Here is a 22,642-nt window from a genome sequence, read left to right as displayed (position 1 = left end):
AGACTTGCTGTTAAACTTAAAAAAAAAAAAAATATATATATATATATATATATATATATATATATATATATATATATATATATATATATATATATATATATATATATATATATATATATATATATATATATATATATATATATATATATATATATAAAAGCAATGCATCCTGGTGTGTTGGCGCAGTGGTTAGGGCAGCGGCTTGGGATCCAAAAGGTCCTGAGTTCAAGCCCCGTTGGGCCACTGAATTAATACACCAGGGGGTTGACTCAGCCTGTCATCCTTCCGAGGTCGGCGAAATGAGTACCAGTGTACTGGGTCGGTGTATACCCCGGTTAAAATAGGTGTACCATATCCCTGTGTCGTAAGAGGCGACCAGGGTTGTGTCAGGAAGGGCATCCGGCGTAAAGCATGTGCCAAATCACTATGCGGATCATACGGATGATCCGCTGTGGCGACCCCTAACGGGAGCAGCCGAAAGAAGAAGAAGAAGAAGATATATAAACAATGCATATTTTCAGCATGCATGCACTGTTAAATAAGTAGAGTAATATAAGACAGAATAAAGTGCATTTTAGCAAGTTGAGTGCACCACCACCACCACCACCCCCATCACCACCACACTACCACCACCACACCACCAGCACACGACTACCACCACACCACCACCACCACTACCACCAAGGAAAATAAACATTTTTAATCGAGTTATATGAATGTATTCATGGCAAAAAAATTGTCAAAAAAAAAAAATTCCCCACCTACCTACCCAATTTTTTTTGGCCATGCAATAGGAAACAAATGGTTTTTTTTTTGGCCTAAGCCCTTGGGCCCAAGTAGGCTAGTCTAGGTATTAAAGATATCAGCTGAACCAGGTTTATATGATCAACCACAAACTTCGGCTAATGAATACAAAGTGACTCATGTCAAAAAATTAACCACTGCATTTCCACAACAACCCATTTCAATGAGAAAAGAGAGACAAGAGGCTAATAGTAGATATAAACTGTTGGAGTGTCCCATTTGGCTTTCTATATATTTGGCCACTTGGCTGAATTTGGTGACAAGCTCTCTTTAGCTGCAGCCAAACAATATATCAACACTGGATTGGATGAAAGTTTGTGCAGTCAAGAATCACTGTTTACGGCTGTTTGGGGTAAGTTGTTTTACTTTGCTATATAATATAGTTTGCTATTATAATGCAGGGATATCATGCATGATTCAGTTATTGGTGCTCAGTTGATAATTTAAGTTAAAACCAATGCCCTGGGGGCAATGCCCAGAGCACATGGCCTGCAGAGAGGTCCTGTGAGTGACATGATGTGGTTAGGATCAAGTATCAACAACTGCATATATTTAAAAAGCACTGTGGAATCTATGCAATAAACTATGCTATTATAGGCCTAAGTACAATTAAAAATACATTGGGCCAGAAACAATGAGCTCAGGATCAAAATGTCAATTTTGGACCACATGTTTGCCTTCGGGCTAAATGTTTGCTTTAAATGATCAATCACACCTTGGGGTATACAAAATGACCTATGTCAGAACAATTATCCGCTGCTTTATGGCTACCAGACCCCCCCCCCTCCCCAGTTTGACACAATAAAGGGACTATTTGGGGAGTCTGGTAGGACCAAGGCAATGGATTATTATTCTGGCATGGGTCATTTTGTATTCCCTCGGCTGTGATTGATCATCTAAACCTGGTTTTAGCTGGTACCTTTAATATCTAGGCTAGCCTAGATGGGCCCAAGAGCCCATTGGGGGGGGGGGGGTCTGGTAGGCCCAAGGCAGTGGATAATTGTTCTGCCATAGGTCATTTTATATTTCCAAAGGTGTGATAGATCACTTAAACTTGGTTTCAGCTGGTACCTACAATATCTAGGCTAGCCTAGTTGGACTGCAGTGTCTAGGGGGTCCATTTTTGGGGTGTCTGGTACCGGTAGTGCAGCGGACTGTTTGTCTGCTGTAACCCATTTTGTACTCTACGAACTCAACTTGTTCATTTGGCATTATTTTTGAGTAGTACCTCGCTCGTCTATGCGAGCCCAATTTTTTAGGCCCTTTGTGGGGGGTCTGGCAGGCCTTTTGCAGTGGGGAAAAATGTCTGCCGTTTGTGTTGTTGATATAGGCGTGGCAGTGAGCACACCATGGTGGTGGATTTAAGTGGTACCTCACTCATCTATGTAGCACCCATGTTTTGGCCCCTTGGGGGGTCCCCCAGGTCTACACACAGTGGGTGGTACCCAGCAGACTCCCATTTCCATTCATGTCAGGTGACCCCCTACACACTCCCATAGTCAGATATTGGTACCTAGTTCATCTAACCAAATGTCTCTGGGCTGCCGGTCTACTTGTGTACTGATGTCTTCTCCGAGATAAAAATTCTCAATAGGCTTTATGGTGTCTTCAGACAATGCGCAGATACTTGAAGACGGCTCCTGAAGTGGACTGTGCTGGCAATTCATCCTCTTCGATGAGATGTGATGAATTTGTTGAGATGAACAAAAGCACATGGGTGAAGGTGACCCTAGGGTGACCTCATGAACTCCTAAAGGAAGTGACTACTGCCTACTCATAATGGTAAAGGATGAGAGAGTCAAAAATGAGATGAAGACCACTCTGAATAATAGGCAAGGTATCTTTAGTAACGGATGCTATGGGTAACTGATGTTACACGTTTTATTCAGCCAATTTTTTTTTTTTAAAACCAAAAACTCTTCACACCAAATTCAAGCTGGTTTGGGAGGGACTTGACCATAGAGGAAAAATATTAACCACTATCAAATATATCTTCATGGCTGTGATGTAAATATAAAGACACGATGTTTCTGGTAACTGATGTTTCATCAATATAGACAAATTTCATCAAGGGTTCTTTTTTAATCAAGCAAATAAAATCAGCTGATTTTTGTTATTTGTTTGATAACCTGGCGTACAAAAATACTAAATCATATACAAGTTAATCATTCAGATATATGTGCTTGTAGAAATACAGGAAGCAAGCATTCTGTCAATGCTGTTCATGCTATTACAATACATGCATAACTTGGCAGTCACTGACAACCAAAATGGCCACCTCACATCAGGCAAGTTCAAATTCTGAAAACTTCAAAAACTCCCGAATGCTCCCGACGAGGCATTTGATTTGCAGACCAATTTTAAATTTGGGCATTGGTGTTCCATTTGTGGTGGATTTTCTCCAATATGAAACTATACAACAAAGCCAAGGACTTAGGGAAAGAAGAGAACCAAACCAACCTACCCCTCAGGGGAAGATAAGGCCCTCTTTACTGTGCTTTTTATCCCCTGCGAATCCTTACTGGTGTCTGTGAAAAGATGATTGTTCAAAAAAAATTAATGCGATAACAGATTCCAGAACCACACTAAAATGCACAATTAACACCAAAAAGAAAAATGAAACTCGATACAAAGCTAATTTTTGCCAACATTCTGCATTTATGTACATTTGCCCATTTCTCCCTTTGACTCATTTATACTGACCTTGAAGCCACCGGACTTGTGTGGCAGGCCCATAACCCTTGTCATTGCGTGCAGCGATGCGGAAGATGATGGCTGGCTTGCTTGTCGTGTCGATATGAGCACCGGCGAGACTTGAACTTGCCACAAGGCATGATGGAGACGGGCCACAATATACACGGACGAACGCCATTGGTGTTCCAGTACCAGGAGCAGGGGGTTTGGCGCTGCTGCCTGAAGGTCCTCCTCCCCCTCCACCCCGAACCGCAAGGTAAACAGAGTACTCGAGAATACGTCCAGAAGTCATTGCTGGTGGCTCCCATGTAAGGTGTGCACCTTCAGGAGTCTAAAGTGGGCAAAATGGGTTAAATAAAACTCTGATTAGAAGTTATGACATTTATGAGATCATCTTTGCTGAAGACATTTCTATGAGGAGGAATATGACCAAAGAGCAGTCGCCTCGGCATGTGATACATGGTTCTTTGGTTTGCATATTATGTAATGAGATCACGTTGACATTTTGTTTATGCTGCTCTTTCAGATATCAAGCCAGCCCTGAGGATCAAGTTGTTGCTGTTAGTGTTGCTGTTGTTAAAAAAGAATGAACAATGTCAGAATCAGGTTCCATTACCTTGTGAAAGTACGCTCAAACCCTCGGGGTTTTTTTGGTGTTTTAAAACCACTGATCCCAGCTAGGTTAACGCCTGTGTGGAAAACTCGATGTTTGCTCACTCATTTACAAGCTTAGTTCTACCAATGAGATAAATTGTGCATAATTGTTTCTGATCATTAAACCATTTTCAAAGAGTGTGTATTATTGTACCCGCAAGTTCCATAAGTGTTGTATATCTGCGTTTGTGTTACATGTTCAGGCAAGTCATACATGCGACCTGCCCATACCGTTCATTGTTCTGCTCTATTCAATTCCACTCTTGATCCTCATTCTTGGTCTCTGCCCATCTCCCTCACTCAAATACTTCCACTAAAACTCAAAACACTCAAATTCCTTTTACTTCCATTGGTTACATAAAAAATATAACATAAACCTGGTGTTGGCTTAACGGTTAGGGTGGTGGCTTTGGATCCTAGGGTCCTGAGTTCAAGCCACGTTGGCGCTGAATTAACACCAGGGGGTTCACTCAGCCTGTCATCCTGAGTACCAGGTCAGTGAAATGAGTACCAGTGTAGCAGCCAAAAGGCTGCAGACAAAGGAAAGGGGTAGTGACGGATTTATTAAATCTGGTATTGGTGTGGCGCTGGCATGATGGGCCAAATGGCCTCCTCCTGCACATAATTTCCTTGTAATCACAAAATAATGTGTATAGGGTGCCAAAATGAGCTTATAGCAGCTCTGTCGATCCCTAACTGCCCCTTTCCTCCAAATTCAACAGTCTGCATGGCAGAAATTAATATGTACGATACCAAACGTCAATCATCAATGCTGGACACCAGACTAAATCAACAGGTAAGTAATGAGCATAAAGATTTTACAATGTTTGAATGATCAGAAACCAGAGAGCACAACTTATCTGATCGGCAGAACTAAGGATATAAATGGATCAGCAAAGCTTGACCTTCATCAGAAGAAAATGAATAAGTAATTAAATCGGAAATAATGAAGTAATCAAAAAACAAAAAATACAATTTTTGCAAACTACTTGTTCAGCTTTCAAGCCCAAAGAATGGCTGAGATATCGCCCGGACAAACAAGAAAACAACCAACCAAGGAAACAAACAAACAGAGTAAAAACTGAGTACTCCCTTCCTTTGGCACCTGGTGATGACGTCATGCATTGCCTGGATATAGAATTGGGAAGGAGCGGTGTCCAAAAAAAAACGCATTTGAGGATGAAGCTTTCAGCCTTAACATTTGAGTGGTATGCTCAGTTTAAAAGTGCTTGAACCTCCATCGATGATGATCCACACTTCGGATGTCCATCAACATCACACAGTGAGGAATCAGTCACTTGTGTTATGACAATTCATGTTAACAGATGAATGACGTTTCATGAAGTGGTGGAAGAAGCTGGCATCTTCAAAAGCACATGCCAAACAATTAGGACTCAAGATTTGGGAACGAGATGGGTCTCGGAAAAGTTCGTCCGCAGGTTCTCACTTCGGAATAGAAGGAAGGAACATTACCTCACAGTCTCTCAGGAATTCATTGATCGTGCAGGAAATGATGAAAACTTCCTGCCTCGCATCATTACAAGTGACGAGACCTGGGTTTATGGCCACGACCCCGAGACTAAGCATCAGCCATCTCAGTGGAAGACCCCGTCGTCACCTCAACCAAATAAAAGCAAGACAGGTGCGCTCAAATGTGAAGGCGATGTTGATTGTGGTTTTTGACAGTGAAGGTGTTGTGTACAGAGTTCGTTCTACAAGGTCTGATGGGGAATTGGTGGTTTTATTTGGTCATTCTGAAATGCCTAAGAAATGCAGTTCAACAGAAGTGGCCTGAAAAATGAGGCAGGTTTGTGGATGTTGCGTCACAACAATGCTGATCATTTAACAATGCTGAGTAATGCTGAGCACATGAGAATATTTAGCCAAGCACAACATTCCACTGGTTCCCCACCCACAGGATTCACCAGATATGGCATCAAATGATTTTTTTTTCTGTTGCACCGACTGAAACGCACACGAAAAGGAAAGATTTCAAGATGCACCGACCATTATTCAAAATGCGACCTGAACTGAAAGCCATCATAAAGGATGAGTACCAGAGATGCTGCAACAAATGGAAGGACTGCTGGAATCATTTTGTTCAATCAAGGAGACTTTTGAAGGGGGATACATTTGATTAACTGTTGTCCTTTCGTTTTGTAAGAATAAATTTGGTCCAATAACTTTTTGATACAAACAAACAAACTTCTCCTTTTACCAAGAGATACATAAATCTATCATAATTTATCTTGTGGCTCTCACAGCACCCACTCCCACCCCCCTTCTCCCCAACATGATTAATATTAAATATCATAATTTTAAACTTTCCCTGTGCATTCACAAGCCCCAGATATGAACTTCCCATCGGTGGAAAGAAGCAACCAAACCAGATAAGTCGGCCTGAATGTTGGGAGCGACGGCATAGTCTTTCCGATCGCAGACTCCATTAAATAAACCACCAAGCCTGCCATGTTCACATGAGGTAATCCCGTAAGGAATGCAGTCCACTCACTGGCAGCGATGGTCGAAGGTTTGAGTAGAACACACCAGTCGATGAGCTTTCGGCCTTTACACTGATCTACACGGCCTATGGAGATTGAAAGCTGTCAGCTTTTTGGGCAAGTTCAGAAAGTTCTCCAACTCTTTCGTTGTGCAGAGGCACAACCCTTTCACAAGTTTCCAAGTATTTTCGGATTATTTTAGAAGCTTTGCGAGCCATTTTAGATCACAACCCTCATCTTGCACACACTATATACGTTTAGCTGCCCTGAAAACCCCCGATGCTAGGGGTTTCTGCATTTGCATGCCGAGCATACTGGAGTGGATGTCATTTCTGTTTTTGCATCGAGATATATCATCACAGTAATCAAAGGAAATCAAAGACAACTACCTATGAGTAACAATGCCTGTTAAAACCAATGAACTCAGAACCTCTGCGATAAAAAGGACACTCTTCTCATACACGAAAATAACAAACAGCTGGACAAACCTTGCCAATTTTGATTGCTGAGGGAGCACCAGGAAAGCCAGGCAGGCAGGTTTTGAAGGCAGACACTTCCCCGAAGGGCCCTCGGCCACAGGCGTTGATTCCAGCGACACGGAACTTGTATGCAGTGCCTGGCAGGAGCTGCTCAAACCGACTCTCACTGGGATCGGGAAGATTCACCACGTCTACATCCTGCCGGGCCAGATATGATCGCAGTGACGACAGAACTTTATAACCAAATTTCTCCCATGAACAAATTAACATTCCTTTAAATAATACAACTTTCTGATACCAACTCGGTCTTGACCCTTTTACTTCTGAATTTTATTTGTTTTCTCACAGTGATGTGACAAAATAACGGCAACAGTGCACTTTCAAATGCATTGGGAATCTTCATATGATGTGTGTATGTGTGTGTAGTATATATATATATATATATATATATATATATATATATATATATATATATATATATATATATATATATATACATACACAAATACAACCCGCCAATTTGCTGACAGGGGTATTAAGAGGGGGCGGTGGAGGGGAGAGGGTGGAGAAAGAGAGAAGGGGAGAGAGAGAGAGAGAGAGAGAGAGAGAGAGAGAGAGAGAGAGAGAGAGAGAGAGAGAGAGAGAGAGAGAGAGAGAGAGAGAGAGAGAGAGAGAGAGAGAGAGAGAGAGAGAGAGAAAGAGGGAAGGGAGGGGAAGCGAGAGTGGGTGAGAGAGGGGGGGGTGGGGAGGGGGGGAAGAGGAAAAACAAAACAAAACAAAACAGAAAGGTAAGGGGTGGAGGTGGTGTTAGCAAAGAGAGCAATATGTTATGCTTAATGACCTGACATAAGTGTTTCTTTTTTTGTGTCCAAACAGCTGTACACAACGCAAAGTTTGTAAAGTAAACCGTTAGCGCATCTGCAAAAACTTTGATGTTCCAGTTCCAAAAAATTAGTGGGAACATTCATCAAAAGCAATCGCTGAAAATATGGCAGTACCTCCCGCTCGCGAATGACCTAATAATCCCATCGAGCGTGAACATTGTAAACAAAACATTGCAACCAGATATCAAACTGAGGTCCAAAAAAAAAAAGAGAAAGCGGCATTGCTAATTGAGGTGTTAATACCAATGGCTGTCTGCTAAACGATGCAGATTTTGTACTAAACGATGCGGAAATCAAGAAAATGACCGTATACCAAGACCTAAGAATGAAGTGAAAAGATCCTGGAAGCTGAAGAACGCCAAAGTTGTACCAGTGATAGTTGGAGCTCTGGGAATGATGACGAAGAACCTCAGAGAGATATTAAAAACCATCCCTGGGAATATTACTCCAAAATGACTACAGTTGGAAGCTGTCCAGGGCTCGGTGATGATTGTGAAGAGACTTCGGAACAAAACTTTGAGAACAGAAAACTTCACAGCTTGGTCCATGAATCGTGACCCCTTACTGAAATGAAGGTGGATACTTTGAGCCCACCCTGGGAGGACTCCATTTCACATTCTGAAATCCAATATCTTGACACACACACACACACACACACACACACACACACACACACACACACACACACACACACACACACACACACACACACACACACACACACACACACACACACACACACACACACACACACACACACACACACACAATGTTTCACTTCCTTAGACCCACCCACATGTAGAGATGGCAGATAAGAGCAACTTGCATGTACAGGGCAAGTCTAAAGGCCCTGTCACACCTTGACGATTTAGCCAGCCTATGCCGACGTATGAAAAATTTGTCTAAAACGCTGGCACACGTCGAATACGTTATGGGTAAGTTTGGTATACGTCATAGTATGCTGGCATACGTTGTAGTACGCCGAGCTGTCGACAAATTTTAACATGCTTGAAATTTTTCGACGTATGCCAGCGTATGACTCGCACGTTCCGCATACGCTGGCCATAAGTTGTAGGCAAGTTACGCGATCGTTGACACATGACGACACACGTTACGTGAAAGTTACTCATAAGTCGAAACACGTCGAGGTAATGTTTAGCGTCAGTGTTCCAGACTCCATGGTTTTTTTTTCTTTTTTTTTTTCTTCGGCATGATGGTGATGTTGACACTTCGATTTATAGTGCGGTTATAATATAATATAATTAATAGGCTGCCGCTCAACGACTTAAATCATAACCGCACTAGAAATCGAAGTGTCAACATCACTGTCATGTCGAAGAAAAAAAATCATGGAGTCTGGAACACTGAAGGGTTCCCCCTGTGTGAACCCCATTTTTATATACCAATTCCCCTAAACGCTGCCAATAAGCCATTATACGGTAGCTGTAAGTTAGTAACATGTTCAGTAAGTTCTGTGGTCGTCCGGAAGACGTGAAATACATCTACATACGTCAATGTGCTATGGAGATACGTTACACATAGGTTCAAAGCACGTTACTCATAGGTTAGAAATAAGTTTCTGGTACGCTAAACATTACCTCGACGTGTTTCGACTTACGAGTAACTTACAAGTAACGTGTGTCGACGTGCGTCAACGATCGCATAACATGCCTACAATTTATGCCAGCGTATGTGGAACGTGTGCATCATACGCTGGATACGTCGAAAAATTTTCAACATGCTGAAAATTTGTCGGCGTACTACGATGTATGCCAGCGTGCTTCATTGTGCTCTTAACGTATACAAAACTTACCCATAACGTATTCGACGTGTGCCAGCGTATTCGGCAAATTTTTCTTATGTCGGCATACGCTGGCTAAACCGTCAAGGTGTGACAGCGGCTTGACACTTCGATATCTAGTGCGGTTATGATTTGAATTGTCGAGCCGCAGCCTTTTAATAGGCGACGCCACGTGATCATCGGCAATACGCTGCTGCGCTATGCATAAGTTAGACTATTGTTGGCAATAGATTGTGAACGCCGACAACACGCTCAGCATTCATTGGTATAAGTTATCTATGTTCTCGAAACGTTCTGTGTATGTTACTAATATGTTATGCATACGTCCAACTCGTTATGAATACGTCCAAAACTGGAAAAAAAAACATCAATAGTTCAGCGTATTACATACATTTTGATACTTTGCCATACGCTGGCTAAAATGTCAAGGTGTGACAGGGCCTTAAGAGAAGGTCCCCTCAAATGACAGAATTTCATATTCATGCTACAGCTCTAATTTCAATGAGATTTTCATGTCTGAATGTGGTTTTATTAGTCTTTGAAAGAAAATGGCAGTCATGGGTTTAAGGTGTGAAATCACTCAACTAATTTACATATGTGCAAATTAGGTGTTATGTATGGGACAATTTGAAATAGTGATGATGGTAATTAAACCAAACTTGACAACATTTTTTGACATGCACATGAATATTCCACCATGCCCTTCTCATACACAAGGAAAAAAAATTTCACTTCATTAATTATGCAAATTAGGTCCGTTCCGAGTAAGCGATGTCCCATACATAACAATTTTACATGGATTTTTCAGGATTACACAAAAAGCTCCAAAAAAATTTTTTATGCAATTTTCAGAAGTTCTAATCCATCATCTATTGGTCATATATTCTGTATTTCTTGCTTAAAATACGAGTAGATAATTAGTTCACAAGCGGAAATGTTTTTATGTTATGTATGGGATGCAAAGTTATGTCTGGGTTATGTATGGGATTAGTTCACAAGCGGAAATGTTTTTATGTTATGTATGGGATGTTATGCTTGCAAAGTCTGTGGGAAAGACTACTTCAACATCACCACGATTTGACCACGACTTTGGCCAGGAGATATTTTGGGAATTCATGTATTCTCGTGAGACCTGTCCTCCACACATGGCCCAGTTTAAAGTAGACTAAACAATATGGGATCATTCCATATGTAAGGAGGGGTGTAACCTCCTTTTGAAGAAGATACGAGTTTTTGTTTATCATTGTTTCAGGCACCTCTAAGTTTCTGTTTTTTTCTGTGAAATATCCTGGAATATGCATTTCCCTTTTACACAAAATCAATACCTTCTTCGATTCCCTTGTGCAAGTGGAAGTTATCCATGTTATGAGTACGTTGCCAGATTTGCAATTTTCAGTCGAGTTGATGTTTACATCTACATATAATTACTACGATTGAATGTACAAAAGCCCTGAGGTCCTGAGATAAATTAAAACAAAAATCTAGATGAGCATAACAAAAAAAATGAATTATGAACAAATGACTCAATGAAAATTATTGGTTCACGATTCACTAAAAAATATTTTCACGAAAAATATAAGTGACCACTATACTCGTTATTGTTGTGTGTTTGTCTGTCTGTCTGTCTGTCTGTCCCGAGCATAGCTCCGTGGGTTTTGATCCGATCCTGATGAAATTTGGGTGGGAGGTTTATATCATGATCTAGTTGTGTTTTCCTGAAAATGGGCGTGGTCCGCCCATTATGGGCGGAGCCACGCCCCAAAAACATGCGTTTTTAGGGGGTAGCCGATTTCAATTTGTATCTTCTCCTAGGGGTTTTGTCGAATCTGACAGGGGTTTCGGTATTTGGTTAGCCCAATGGCTCCTGCATGGCCCCACGAAGCTCGATTTTTCATTTTTGTCCCAAGGTCAAGGTCACAAGGTCATGAACTTAGAAAATTGCGATTTTGACATAAAAATCCATCTTCTCCGAGGGGTTTGTCGAATCTGGCAGAGGTTTCGGTATTTGGTTAGCCCAATGGCACCTGCATAGCCCCACAGAGCTCAATTTTTCATTTTCGTCCCAAGGTCAAGGCCACGAACTTAGAAAATTGCGAATTGTGTTTTTAGGGGGTAGCCAATTTCAATTTGCATCTTCTCCTAGGGGGTTTGTCAAATCTGGCAGGGGTTTCGGTATTTGGTTAGCCCAATGGCACCTGCATAGCCCCACGGAGCTCGATTTTTCATTTTCGTCCCAAGGTCAAGGTCACAAGGTCACAAACTTAGAAAATTGCGATTTTGACATAAAAATCCATCTTCTCCGAGGGGGTTGTCGAATCTGGCAGAGGTTTCGGTATTTCGTTTGCCCAATGGCTCCTGCATAGCCCCACGGAGCTCGATTTTTCATTTTTGTCCCAAGGCCAAGGTCACAAGGTCATGAACTTAGAAAATTTCGAATTTTGACATCAAAATCAGACGACCGTCCAAACTTTGAGAGCTCGGGTGACAATATTTTTTATGCATAATCTTGAGGTCATTCCCCACCTAGAGTCTTCAAACCATTTTTCTCTATCTCGAACACCTTGCCCGTGGAGCCCCCTTCAAGTTTGTTTTTACGCTGATTTCATCAAAGTATAGATAATCCGAGGAGTGTGAAATGCCATATAGCCTATATGACGATATATTGTTCTTGGAATGTTCCAGAGGAAGTTTTGCACCAAAGGTCATAATCCTTGACCTTTGACCTTTAAAGTTCACAAAGGTCAAATTTTCAAAGTTGTGGGAATCGAACCGGGTTTTCGACCTTCTTCGACAAACTAACTCCATTAAGCTATAGCACGTATCCTGTTTCCTTATTTTAATGTCCACAACATTGTTTTGAGACCTTTAAAGGTTATGCAAAGGTCCAATTTTTAAAGTTGTTGAACGAAACCGGGTTTTCGAGATTTTGCAACTAATAACCTGTCACTCGTACCACATCATGTTGATCATTTTTATAACTTGGTCAAACATTATCACATTGTCTTATCCTTGACTTCTGAAACAATCTACATCGTCAAATACCGCTCGTGAACCATCATAGTCTTCAGACTTGTTTTGTTTATTTTCATTCCTTGTACAGACACTTAAACAGATCTGTCCTGTGTGTCCGTTCCAGGTTTAATCATTCGATATAATACTGTTACGGCTGTGGAAATTCGCAAACCCCCATTCAGGTCCCGTAGGTGAGGTATCTCTTAAGTACATGTGTAGTTAGCCCCAAACCCGTTGTTTAGAGGGAATTTATGTGATTCATTCGGGCTGTGACGCTTTGAGTCAGTCGTTTTTCTTTTTCTCTTTTATTTCAAACAAAAACCAACAAGGACGCTCGGTGGGCTTTTCCCGCCTGTTTTTCGCGCCATTCTTCTCCGCGCTTGGTGTGAGGGAGGAGAAGCGGGGTGGGGCAGCTGGCACCCGATTGGTGGATGCGCGGTGTGACGCGGCCAGGGAGGAGGAACGCCCCTCTTCGAGACCTTTCTCGAAGCGCCTCGAAGGGGGGTGGAGCAAAGAACGGGGTGGAGCAACAGGGCGGAGCTCCGGGATATAAAAGTCTGAGACGGGCGGAGCGGTTTTGTGGGTGCTCTTGCTTTGTGGTTGCTTTTGCTCTCTTCCCGTCCTCCGGCTCGCTCGTCCTCTTCTCTTGCTGGCGGCCGCTGGCCTGGTCTGCTGTGGTGCAGTTCCAAGACCCCGCTGGCGGGAAGGAGCGTCCGAAATTCCCCTCTCCCGACTTCGGGCAACCACGTTTCCCCCCCCCCCTCTATCCACGCTGGGATAGCGCCGAACACTCCGTTTGTGGTGTCGAGCGGCCAACGCGTGCAGGCGCGAGGAACGCAGGAGAGGACTCGCCTACCTCGCCAGGGCACGGAGTCACGGCCAGGCGGGACCACGTCGACCGACGTCGGAGAGGGACTCGATGGCCCAAAAGGGAAGTCACCTTTTTCTTTCAGGGTTTTTTTGTATGGATCTTGTGGCGCGGTGTCTGGTAAAGTAGAACTGTGTAAGTGTTGCCGTGTGTCGGTCTTCGTGGTTGTAGCTTTGCGTCGTCGTTGCTTTATTGTTTTCTTCTTGCATTTGCTTTATGTGCATTCTGATTCTGTTTGGCTGTATATGTGTGCTTTGTGTCTGTGTCTGTGTGAATAAAGTGCTTGTGTGAGCTTGTTCCCCGTTTCGCTGCGTCCTTCCCTTTGTTGACTCTCCATCCTGCTTCACGTAAAGGGTTCGTAGTGGGTTTAATACGCCCGATAAGTAATCGGAACCGTCGAGGCCGACGATAACACCGCTCGGTTCTGCCGATAGTACGGAACAGACCGCTCAAGCGGCCCGTGTCCGGAGTCGACCTGCGGCGAGGTGCGATCGCCCGGTTTACCATCCGCGTGGGTACTTAGGTAGGTCGAGTTTGGCGAACAACCCTATCCCACGCGGGTGGCCGATTGGCACGATCGTGGTGAGGCCGAAAGGCCCACCCGTGACTAGCTCCCGGCGTTAGTCCGAGAGGGTCACAACAGAATTGTCCGTCCGGTGGGCGAGGCGGCCGCCATTCGAGTCGCGTGGCCGTTCGCACGCCGGCGGGCGCGAATTCGCAACACTGGTGTCAGAGAGCGGGAAAACAAAATCTCCTGTCTCCAGCTAAATTCACGGGGAATCGGTCCAGGGGTGAGACGAGCGACCCCCGATTCCCTCCAAATTACGAGCGAGCTAAATTAACCCCTTACGAGAAATAAGATGGAGTCTCAAGGCGAGCGGGAGCCGGGGGTAGTAGAAATGTATGTAAAATTGTTAGAATCCATGGCCCAGGATGGAGACCCCGAGCAGGAAATGTTGGTTGTGCAGGAACAATTTCCCCCCCAACCGAACCCAGAGCCCGAAATAGGTGCGGCGGCGGCCGCGGTGTATGACACCTCCCCTCCCCCTCTCCACCAAAACCCCCCGATCCTGGCCGACTCGGCTCAGCCGAGTGAGCCTGACATGGCCCAGCTATTCGCCATGCTGGCAGGAATCAGTGGGGACATGCAAGGGGTGAAAAACGAAATAAAAGGAATAAACAAGAAAATGGAAACAAACTCAAACGAAATGAAAACGAATATGGAAACAAATGCGCAAGGAATGAAGGAAGAAATGAAAGAACTGCGGGGTGAGGTGCAGCAAATGGGTCGAAGCCTGCAGGCGGGCATGAAGGCAATCGCGTGCAGTGAAGCGCGGACAACAACGGAGTGCGTAATGGCGACGCCACGTGTGGGAGCGAACGAGCTGGGAGGGAGTGCAACGGTTGTCAGGCCCGCAATGGAGGCAGGTGAGGGCAAAGTAATTCGGGAGACGTATTGGGCGAGACGCGTGGAGGAGACGGAAAAAGTGACGGCAACACAGAGGGGAAAATTAATTGGGGTGACGGAGACGTGCACGAGGGAGATAAGACACGCGGTGAAAGGAATTGGGAGGGAGAGAAAAGAAAAATTAAGACGGAAAGCAAGGATGAGGTACGCGGAGATCGTGAAAGAGCAAGGAGTGAAACAGAGGGAATGACGGGAGCGATTTAAGGAGAAAGCAAGGTTGACCTACGTAAAGATAAGGGAAAGACGCCAGAAAGAAGCAGAGACTAATAGACACGAGGGGACAACAGAAACTAATAAATGTATAGAGACACGGGAGATAGAGGGTGAATTGGACGGGGTTAGAGACGCGCGCGCGCACACACACACACACACACACACACACACACACACACACACACACACACACACACACACACACACACACACACACACACACACACACACACACACACACACACACACACAGTTAGTGGAGGACCATGAGGGGTAGCTGGCGGACTGGTTAGAGACCAGGTGTGAACAGCTGGATGGCCTCCTCCAGGAACGAGGGGAGGGAGTTTGCCCCCTTGAAGCTGATCACGACCAGGTGAGTTCGGTCGTGTCGAGCGAGTTTGAGGAGGCGAGTGCTGCGGACGGGTGCACGCCGAGCTTGGGGGGGGGGGTATAGAGGCCCCAGAACCCCTTGTGGTGGCACGAATCCCCAGCGTGTTGGTCCCGGCGTGTGTGGTGTCGAGGTGTGTGTTCACGAGTGTGGCAAAATGCGTGCTGCAAAGCACGCATAGCGCGGGTGCAAGGGCGTGTGTGAGAGCGACCAGATGGGTGACAAAAATCCCGTGTGTGGATGAGACCCCAGGTGTGAGTGCGACCCCGTGTGTGAGTGGTGTGGTCGCGAGTGTGCCAGGATGCGTGCTTCCCAGCACGCCGTGTGTACAAGAGGCACCGTGTGTGGAACAAACCACGGGTGCGGGTGAACGACCGTGTGTGGAAGGAGCCACGTGTGCAAGGTGATGGGTGGCATGCGTGAGTGAACAGCCGAGTGTGAGAGGGACAGTGTGTGTAAGGTCGCTGTATGTGAGGGAGATGACGGTCGGCATGCGGGAGCACGCAGCTGCGTCTCCCGGTGTGAGTTTAATGGAGTGCAGTCTGAGTGTCGTGACACGCAGGTGTGCGTGGGTGGAATGGCGACGACAATGGCGACAGAGAGACAAGGGCCGGGTAGCGGCCGTAGCTATTTTGGAGACCGCGCCGGGTTCACCCAGCAGCGAGCGCGAGGTCCGTGCTGTGCAACGCACGAGGCCGCCACGTGCTCGCTTGCGGGAGTGAAGCCCGGTCCGGAAACGCCAGCGGTGGATTTGCCGATCCCGGGGACAGACAAAGTTTAGGCAGGTAGACAGATTTGGACCAGACGGGTTCTCCACGCGAGCTTGTGTTAAGCTCCAATGGGCAGAGCACATGTGTTCGCGTGGGGAGCCCCTCAGAGTGCGAGGTTTGCTTTTGTGGTGCGCACGGTGACGTCATGGCTGCACATGTGGTTGGAATCCGGCAGGAGGGTGAATCCCTGCCGGATGGTACCGTCCAAGAAGGGACGAGGTACACATGCAGCTGCATGACGTCACGGGCAGGTGCAAAGTGCGCGAGCTGCGAGTTGCCGCGCTGGTGCTGCGTGTAATTGAAAAAAATAAAAATTTAACAAAAGCAAGCCTCGCTTTCGGGTGAACAGGATTCCCGGGCATGGGGTGGAAGACCCCCCTGTCAGGGCACGGGATGACACGAGTTAGGGGGAAGGGGTAGCTAAGTTAGACCGGCTTCATGGGGCGGGGGTAAGTCCTCATGGGGCCCGTGGAATGGATCAGGTAGAGGGTTTTAGTTGAGATTGAGGTTGGGAAAGGATTTGGAGACAGAGGAAGACTGTGCATGTGTAGAAGGGACGTAGTTTAGCTAGGTAGTGTTAAAAGGAACGTGCTGTAGTGTAAGGGACGACGTGGGAGCACGAGGTAGTTAGGGGAGGTAGTTAGTCGAAGGCCGAAAGGCCCACCCGTGACTAGCTCCCGGCGTTAGTCCGAGAGGGTCATGACAGAATTGTCCGTCCGGTGGGCGAGGCGGCCGCCATTCGAGTCGCGTGACCGTTCGCACGCCGGCGGGCGCAAATTCGCAACAATACATTTTTGTGCATGTCCGCAATAAAGTTGTGCACGTCATTTTCTTCAGAGGGCAGATTTGGGCAAAAAAAAAATGCATTATGTAATTTTGAATGGCTCTTGATGGGTTTCTGTGAAGTCGATTATAGGATGGTTGGGGAGCAAAAAAAACATTACATATTCCACCGTTTTGATGTGGGAAAGCTCGTTAGAAATGCTGGGTCACAAAAAAATAAAATAAATGATAATTTTTAAAAACGCTACTTGCACTCAGTTTCTCTTGCTTTTCCGCAGCTGTTCTGCCCATTTTCTTATTTTCCATCAAATTAGAATTATGTCGAATCTTCTTGGGGATCGCATTGGTTTTCAATCGCTACAATTTACTCATCCCAAACTGGGAAAACAGGCCATGTCTGACAAATTCTATTCAAAATGGGCACTGCAAATGAAGCTTGAAGCAGTTGGGCCATGCCACTTTCCACTGGTCAGTTTTACTTTAGCTGTCCAAATTTTCCTTAGAGCTGGATACTTTAGTGAAACATGGACACCCACACCATCTTTGGTTGTATTGCTACAACCAGCAACAATACATCGAGCTGGCATCCTCAGTACTTTTCCACAGAGTTCAGAGTTTTTCAGAGCGTATATAGGCCGCATGTAAACACAAGTCCAGAAGAAAAAGTATCCTGGAGATGACATAGTGGGTCACATGATACAAGACATATCACGTGACTTCAGAAAGTGACTAAAAGTGCATTCAGAAAGTATGCACAACCCTCCACTTTTTCACATTTTGTTGTGTTGCAGCTTGTATTTTAAATGGATTAAATTTACATTTTTTTGTCACCGATCAACACAAAATCACCCATAATTACAGAGTGAAAACATTTTTAGAAATTTTTACAAATTAAATAAAAATGAAAAGTTGAAATGTCTTGTGTCAAGTAATCAACCCCCTGAGTCAATACTTTGTAGAAGCACCTTTGGCAGCAATTACAGCTTCATGTCTTATTGAGAATATCTGTATCAGCTTTGCACATCTGGATTTGGGGACTTTCTCCCATTCTTTCTTGCAGATTTGCTCAAGCTCTATCAAGTTGGATTTGAAGTGTCAGTGAACAGCAATCTTCAAGTCTTTCCACTGATTTTCAATGGGATTACAGTCTGGGCTTTGGCTGGGCCACTCAAGGACTTTCACATTCTTGTTCTGAAGCCATTCCAGTGTTGCTTTGGCTGCATCCTTGGGGTAATTCTCATGTTGGAAAGTAAATCTTCACCACAGTCTTAGGTCTTTTGCACTCTGAAGTGGGTCCTCCTTAAGGATTTGCCTGTATTTGGCTCCATTCATGGTTCCATCTATCCTTACTTAAAAGCCTCCTCATCCCTGCTGCTGAAAAGCATCGACATAGCATGATGCTGCCATCACCACGCTTCATAGTAGGGATGGTGTTAGATGGGTGATGAGCTTTGCTCGGTTTCTGCGAGACGTAGCGCTTTGCATTCAGGCCAAAGTGTTAAATTTTCATTTCATCAGACCACAGAATCTTTTGCCTCATGCTCTGAGAGTTTTTCACATGCCTTTTTGAAAGCTCCAGCTGTGCTGTTATATGTATTTTTTCTCAGGAGTGATTTCTGTCTGGCCACTCTCCCACAAAGCCTCGATTTGTGAAGTGCTGCAGATTGTTGTCCTTCTGGCAGGTTGTCCCATCTCAGCAAGGAACTCGGTGGTTTTGTCAGAGTGGTCAATGGGTTCTCAGTCACCTCCATGACCAAGGTTCTTGCCCAGTTTGGTCGGATGGCCAACTCTAGGAAGAGTCTGGGATTTCCATATTCTTTCCATTTTCTAATGATGGAGCTCACTGTGCTCTTGGGAACTGTCAACACTAGAAATTGTTTGATACCCTTCCCCAGATCTATGTCTTCTCACAATTCTATGTCGGAGTTCTGTGGACGGCTCCTTGGACCTCAACCTCATGATGGGGTTTCTGCTGATATGCACTGTCAAATGTAGGACCTGATATAGAAAGGCGTGTTTCTTTCGAAATCATGTTCATTCAATTGACTCGGCCACAGGTGGATTCCAATCAAGTTGTAGAGACATGCCAAGGATGATCAAAGGAAATTGGATGCACCCGAGCTCAATTTGGAGCGTCACAGAAAAGGGGGTTGAATACTTGTTGATGCAAGACAGTTCAGCTTTTCATTTTTAATCAATTTAGTCATTCTAATTCTTGCTTTTTCTTCTCTTTCATTTCTTTTACTCTCTATTCCTCTCTTTCGTTATCAATCTCTCTGAGAAATTAATTCTTGCAGAAATTTTTCTGCAAGTCTCACTTGGCTGCACCTGGATGGGTTTGAGGGTTGTGGTGTAGCGGCTGAAACCCATTCCTATCCAGGTTCCTCCTGATGACTCCATCTTTGCTCTTTACTTCTTCAGGTTACTTATTGGTCTTCAGTTTCATTCTGAAGGTACTGTAATTACATCGCCGTGTTTGGGAGGGTGGGGCCAGTCGAGCAGACGAGGACACCAAAAAAAAACATTCAAATCTTCGTTTCAAGATATTTTTTCAAGGAAAAAAAACAAATAAGTGTAAAGTGAAGCCATATTTAATCATTACACCAAACAAATTTCTGATTCTGTGGACCTTTAAGCCAAATGGCATCAAAGCTTGGAGATTCAAAGTACACAAGACTTGCAACAGGAGAGTTGATGTTGGAATACACAGATATTCCTCCTTTGAAGCGGAATCGTGAGTCAAGGTTGTAATTTGAAAGGTTAAAGAGATTAATGAGATAATGTGACAATTGCGACTGAGAGAAGCAAGATGATGTTCAACTGAGGAAGGATTCAAAGAAAGACCACGATTGTTGGTGAAATGAAATGAAAAAGTTACGTCGATTCAAAACGCAAGGGTCATGGGAGGGACCTATACGACAACTGACCGAGTCTTCCTCCCTCCCCACCCCCCACACTCTCTTGTTGGCAGCAGAGACAGGCAGGTCACCAGAGCTTCTTCGCACCCAATAAGCCCGGGAACTAGGGGCCAATAACTTTTCGGACTTTACCATATTTAATTAGAGGTTTCTGGGGAAACGAGAGGAAAGAGAAATAAGAGAGAGAATGTAAAAGTATGGAGTGAAAATGAGTAAGAAAAATGTATGATGAAAAGGTTTCCCCTCAAACATCCGAGGTCTCATGTTTGTTTGCGAGAAAGAGAGAATAAAGCGAGCCCAGAAGCTATAGTTTGCATGAGACAGAAAGTAAAGGCTCAGTCACACTTTGACGTTTTAGCCAGCTTATGCCGATTTTTGGAAAATTTATCTAAAACGCTGGTACACGTTGAATAAGTTATGGGTAAGTTTTGATAACATTGAGAGCACGCTGAAAAACACTGCCATACGTCGTTGTACGCTGGCTTTAAACGTTGTACTTTTCGGTTGTCCTCAAATTTTCCATGCTTGAAATTTTAAGACTTATGCCAGCGTATGACTCACACGTTCCGCATAACGCTGGCCATAAGTTGTAGGCACGTTACGCGATCGTTGACACACGTTACTTGTAAGTTACTCATAAGTCGAAACACGTCGAGGTAATGTTTAGCGTACCCAAAACTTATTTCTCACCTATGAGTAACGTGTTGTACTCACGTTACGCGATCGGTGACACACGTCGACACACGTTACTTGTAAGGTGCTCATAAGTCGAAACACATCAAGGTAATGGTTAGCGTCAGTGTTCCAGACTTCCTGGTTTTATTTATTTATTTATTTATTTTTTCTTCCTTCGGTATGATGGTGATTTTGACACTTCAATTTCTAGTGCGGTTATAATATAATATAATTAATAGGCTGCCGCTCAACGATTTAAATAATAACCGCACTGTACACTGAACACCGTCATACCGAAGAAAAAAAAAACCAGGAGTCTGGAACACTGACGCTAACCATTACCTTGACGCGTTTCGACTTATGAGTACCTTTCAAGTAACGTGTGTCGATGTGTGTCAACGATCGCATATCGTGCGTACAACTTATTTCCATCGCATGCGGAGCGTGTGTCATACGGCAAGTACGTCGTAAAATTTTCAACATGTTTAAAATTACAAGACGTACTCCATTTAATACGACGTATGATAGCGTACTTTAGCATTCTATTCACGCATACCAAACTTACCCATACCGTATTCGACGTGTGCCAGCATTTTAGACGCATTTTTCAGAGGTCGGCATACGCTGGCAAGATCGCCAAGGTGTGACTGCGATGTTGACACTTCCATTTCTGCGGCGGTTATGATTTGAATCGTTGTGCTGCAGCCTTTTAATAAGCTACGTCACGTCATCGTCGGCGATGCGTGCAGCGCGCGATGCATAAGTTGGACTATCGTTGGGCATAGGTTGTGAAGGCCGACAACAGGCTCAGCATTCATTGGTATAAGTTATCTATAACACAACGAAACGTTCTGTGTCCGTTTCTAATACGTTATGCATAAGACCAAGTCGTTATGAATACGTCCGAATCTTTAAAAAAAACATTAAAAGTTCAACGTAAGCCAGCGTTTTACATACATTTTAATACATTGCCATTGCTGGCTAAAACGTCAAGGTGTGACTGGGCCTCAAGACGAGCAATTCTGACACGGAGAGTATAAGATGATTCCAGGCACCGTTTTAACGCTTCTTTAACACTTCTAAGACTTCCCCTCTCTGCCGTGCTCTTCTTCTTCTTCTTCAAACACGCAAGTTATTTTCGACCTTTCTTTCATCACGTGTGGAAAAATTCCATCTGTTCCAATGCTTCCTTCCTTCATTCTCAATATTTCTGAACTTCCGTTCCAACTGAACAAGTATCTCACTCTCTCATTCAGTACATTCCTCAATACCTCAAGCATGCTCTCTCTTTCCTCTCATCACACCTCCCCCTCTTCCCACCCCCCCCCCAAAATCTTGCTCCTCCCCCCACCCACTCCCAGCTTTACCATACACTACCGGTCAAAAGTTTTAGAACACCCCCATTTTTCCAGTTTTTACTGAAATTTAAGCAGTTCAAGTCTAGTGAATAACCTGAAATGGTACAAAGCTAAGCGGTGAACTGCCAGAAGTTAAAAAAGAAAAGTTTAGGTTACCAAAAACTGTAAAATAATGTAAATTTCAGAGTTGTTAAAAAAGGCTCTTTTCAGGGAACAACTAATGGATTCTCAACTGCAGCAGTTCTGCAGCAATGGAAGTAAATTAAGCCTTGAAAGTTGATGCAAACAATTCCGACAGGTGTTGATTAGTTAAAAAAATCCTCTGTCTGTATAAAAGCAGTGTTGGAATAGACTGTGTTGCTACACCCTCTG

The 22,642-nt window shown here is 44.3% G+C and overlaps 1 protein-coding gene across 9 annotated transcripts in view; it reads right to left on the bottom strand.

Moving 5' to 3' along the window:
* LOC147018063 (host cell factor 1-like) overlaps window positions 1–22,642 on the bottom strand; it is a 139,192-nt gene that overhangs the window by 14,724 nt on the left and 101,826 nt on the right. For 8 of the 9 annotated variants that reach the window (XM_085897362.1, XM_085897361.1, XM_085897360.1 and 5 more), the window contains 3 exons: window positions 7,142–7,330; window positions 3,508–3,829; window positions 3,269–3,332 (listed from right to left, as the gene is read on the bottom strand). In XM_085897362.1, coding sequence (XP_085753488.1) covers window positions 3,269–3,332; window positions 3,508–3,829; window positions 7,142–7,330 — 575 coding nt within the window. Of the gene's footprint in view, window positions 1–3,264; window positions 3,333–3,507; window positions 3,830–7,141; window positions 7,331–22,642 lie in introns of those variants that run through there. The other variant, XM_085897367.1, reaches the window with a different exon arrangement.

The sequence above is a fragment of the Eptatretus burgeri genome, chromosome 10, assembly GCF_056783735.1.
Source record: "Eptatretus burgeri isolate ZD-2024b chromosome 10, Ebu_testis_v1, whole genome shotgun sequence".
Taxonomy (NCBI): Eukaryota; Metazoa; Chordata; class Myxini; order Myxiniformes; family Myxinidae; genus Eptatretus; species Eptatretus burgeri.
The sequence above is the reverse complement of the archived record's forward strand: the minus strand, read 5'-3'. Positions and strand labels throughout refer to the sequence as shown.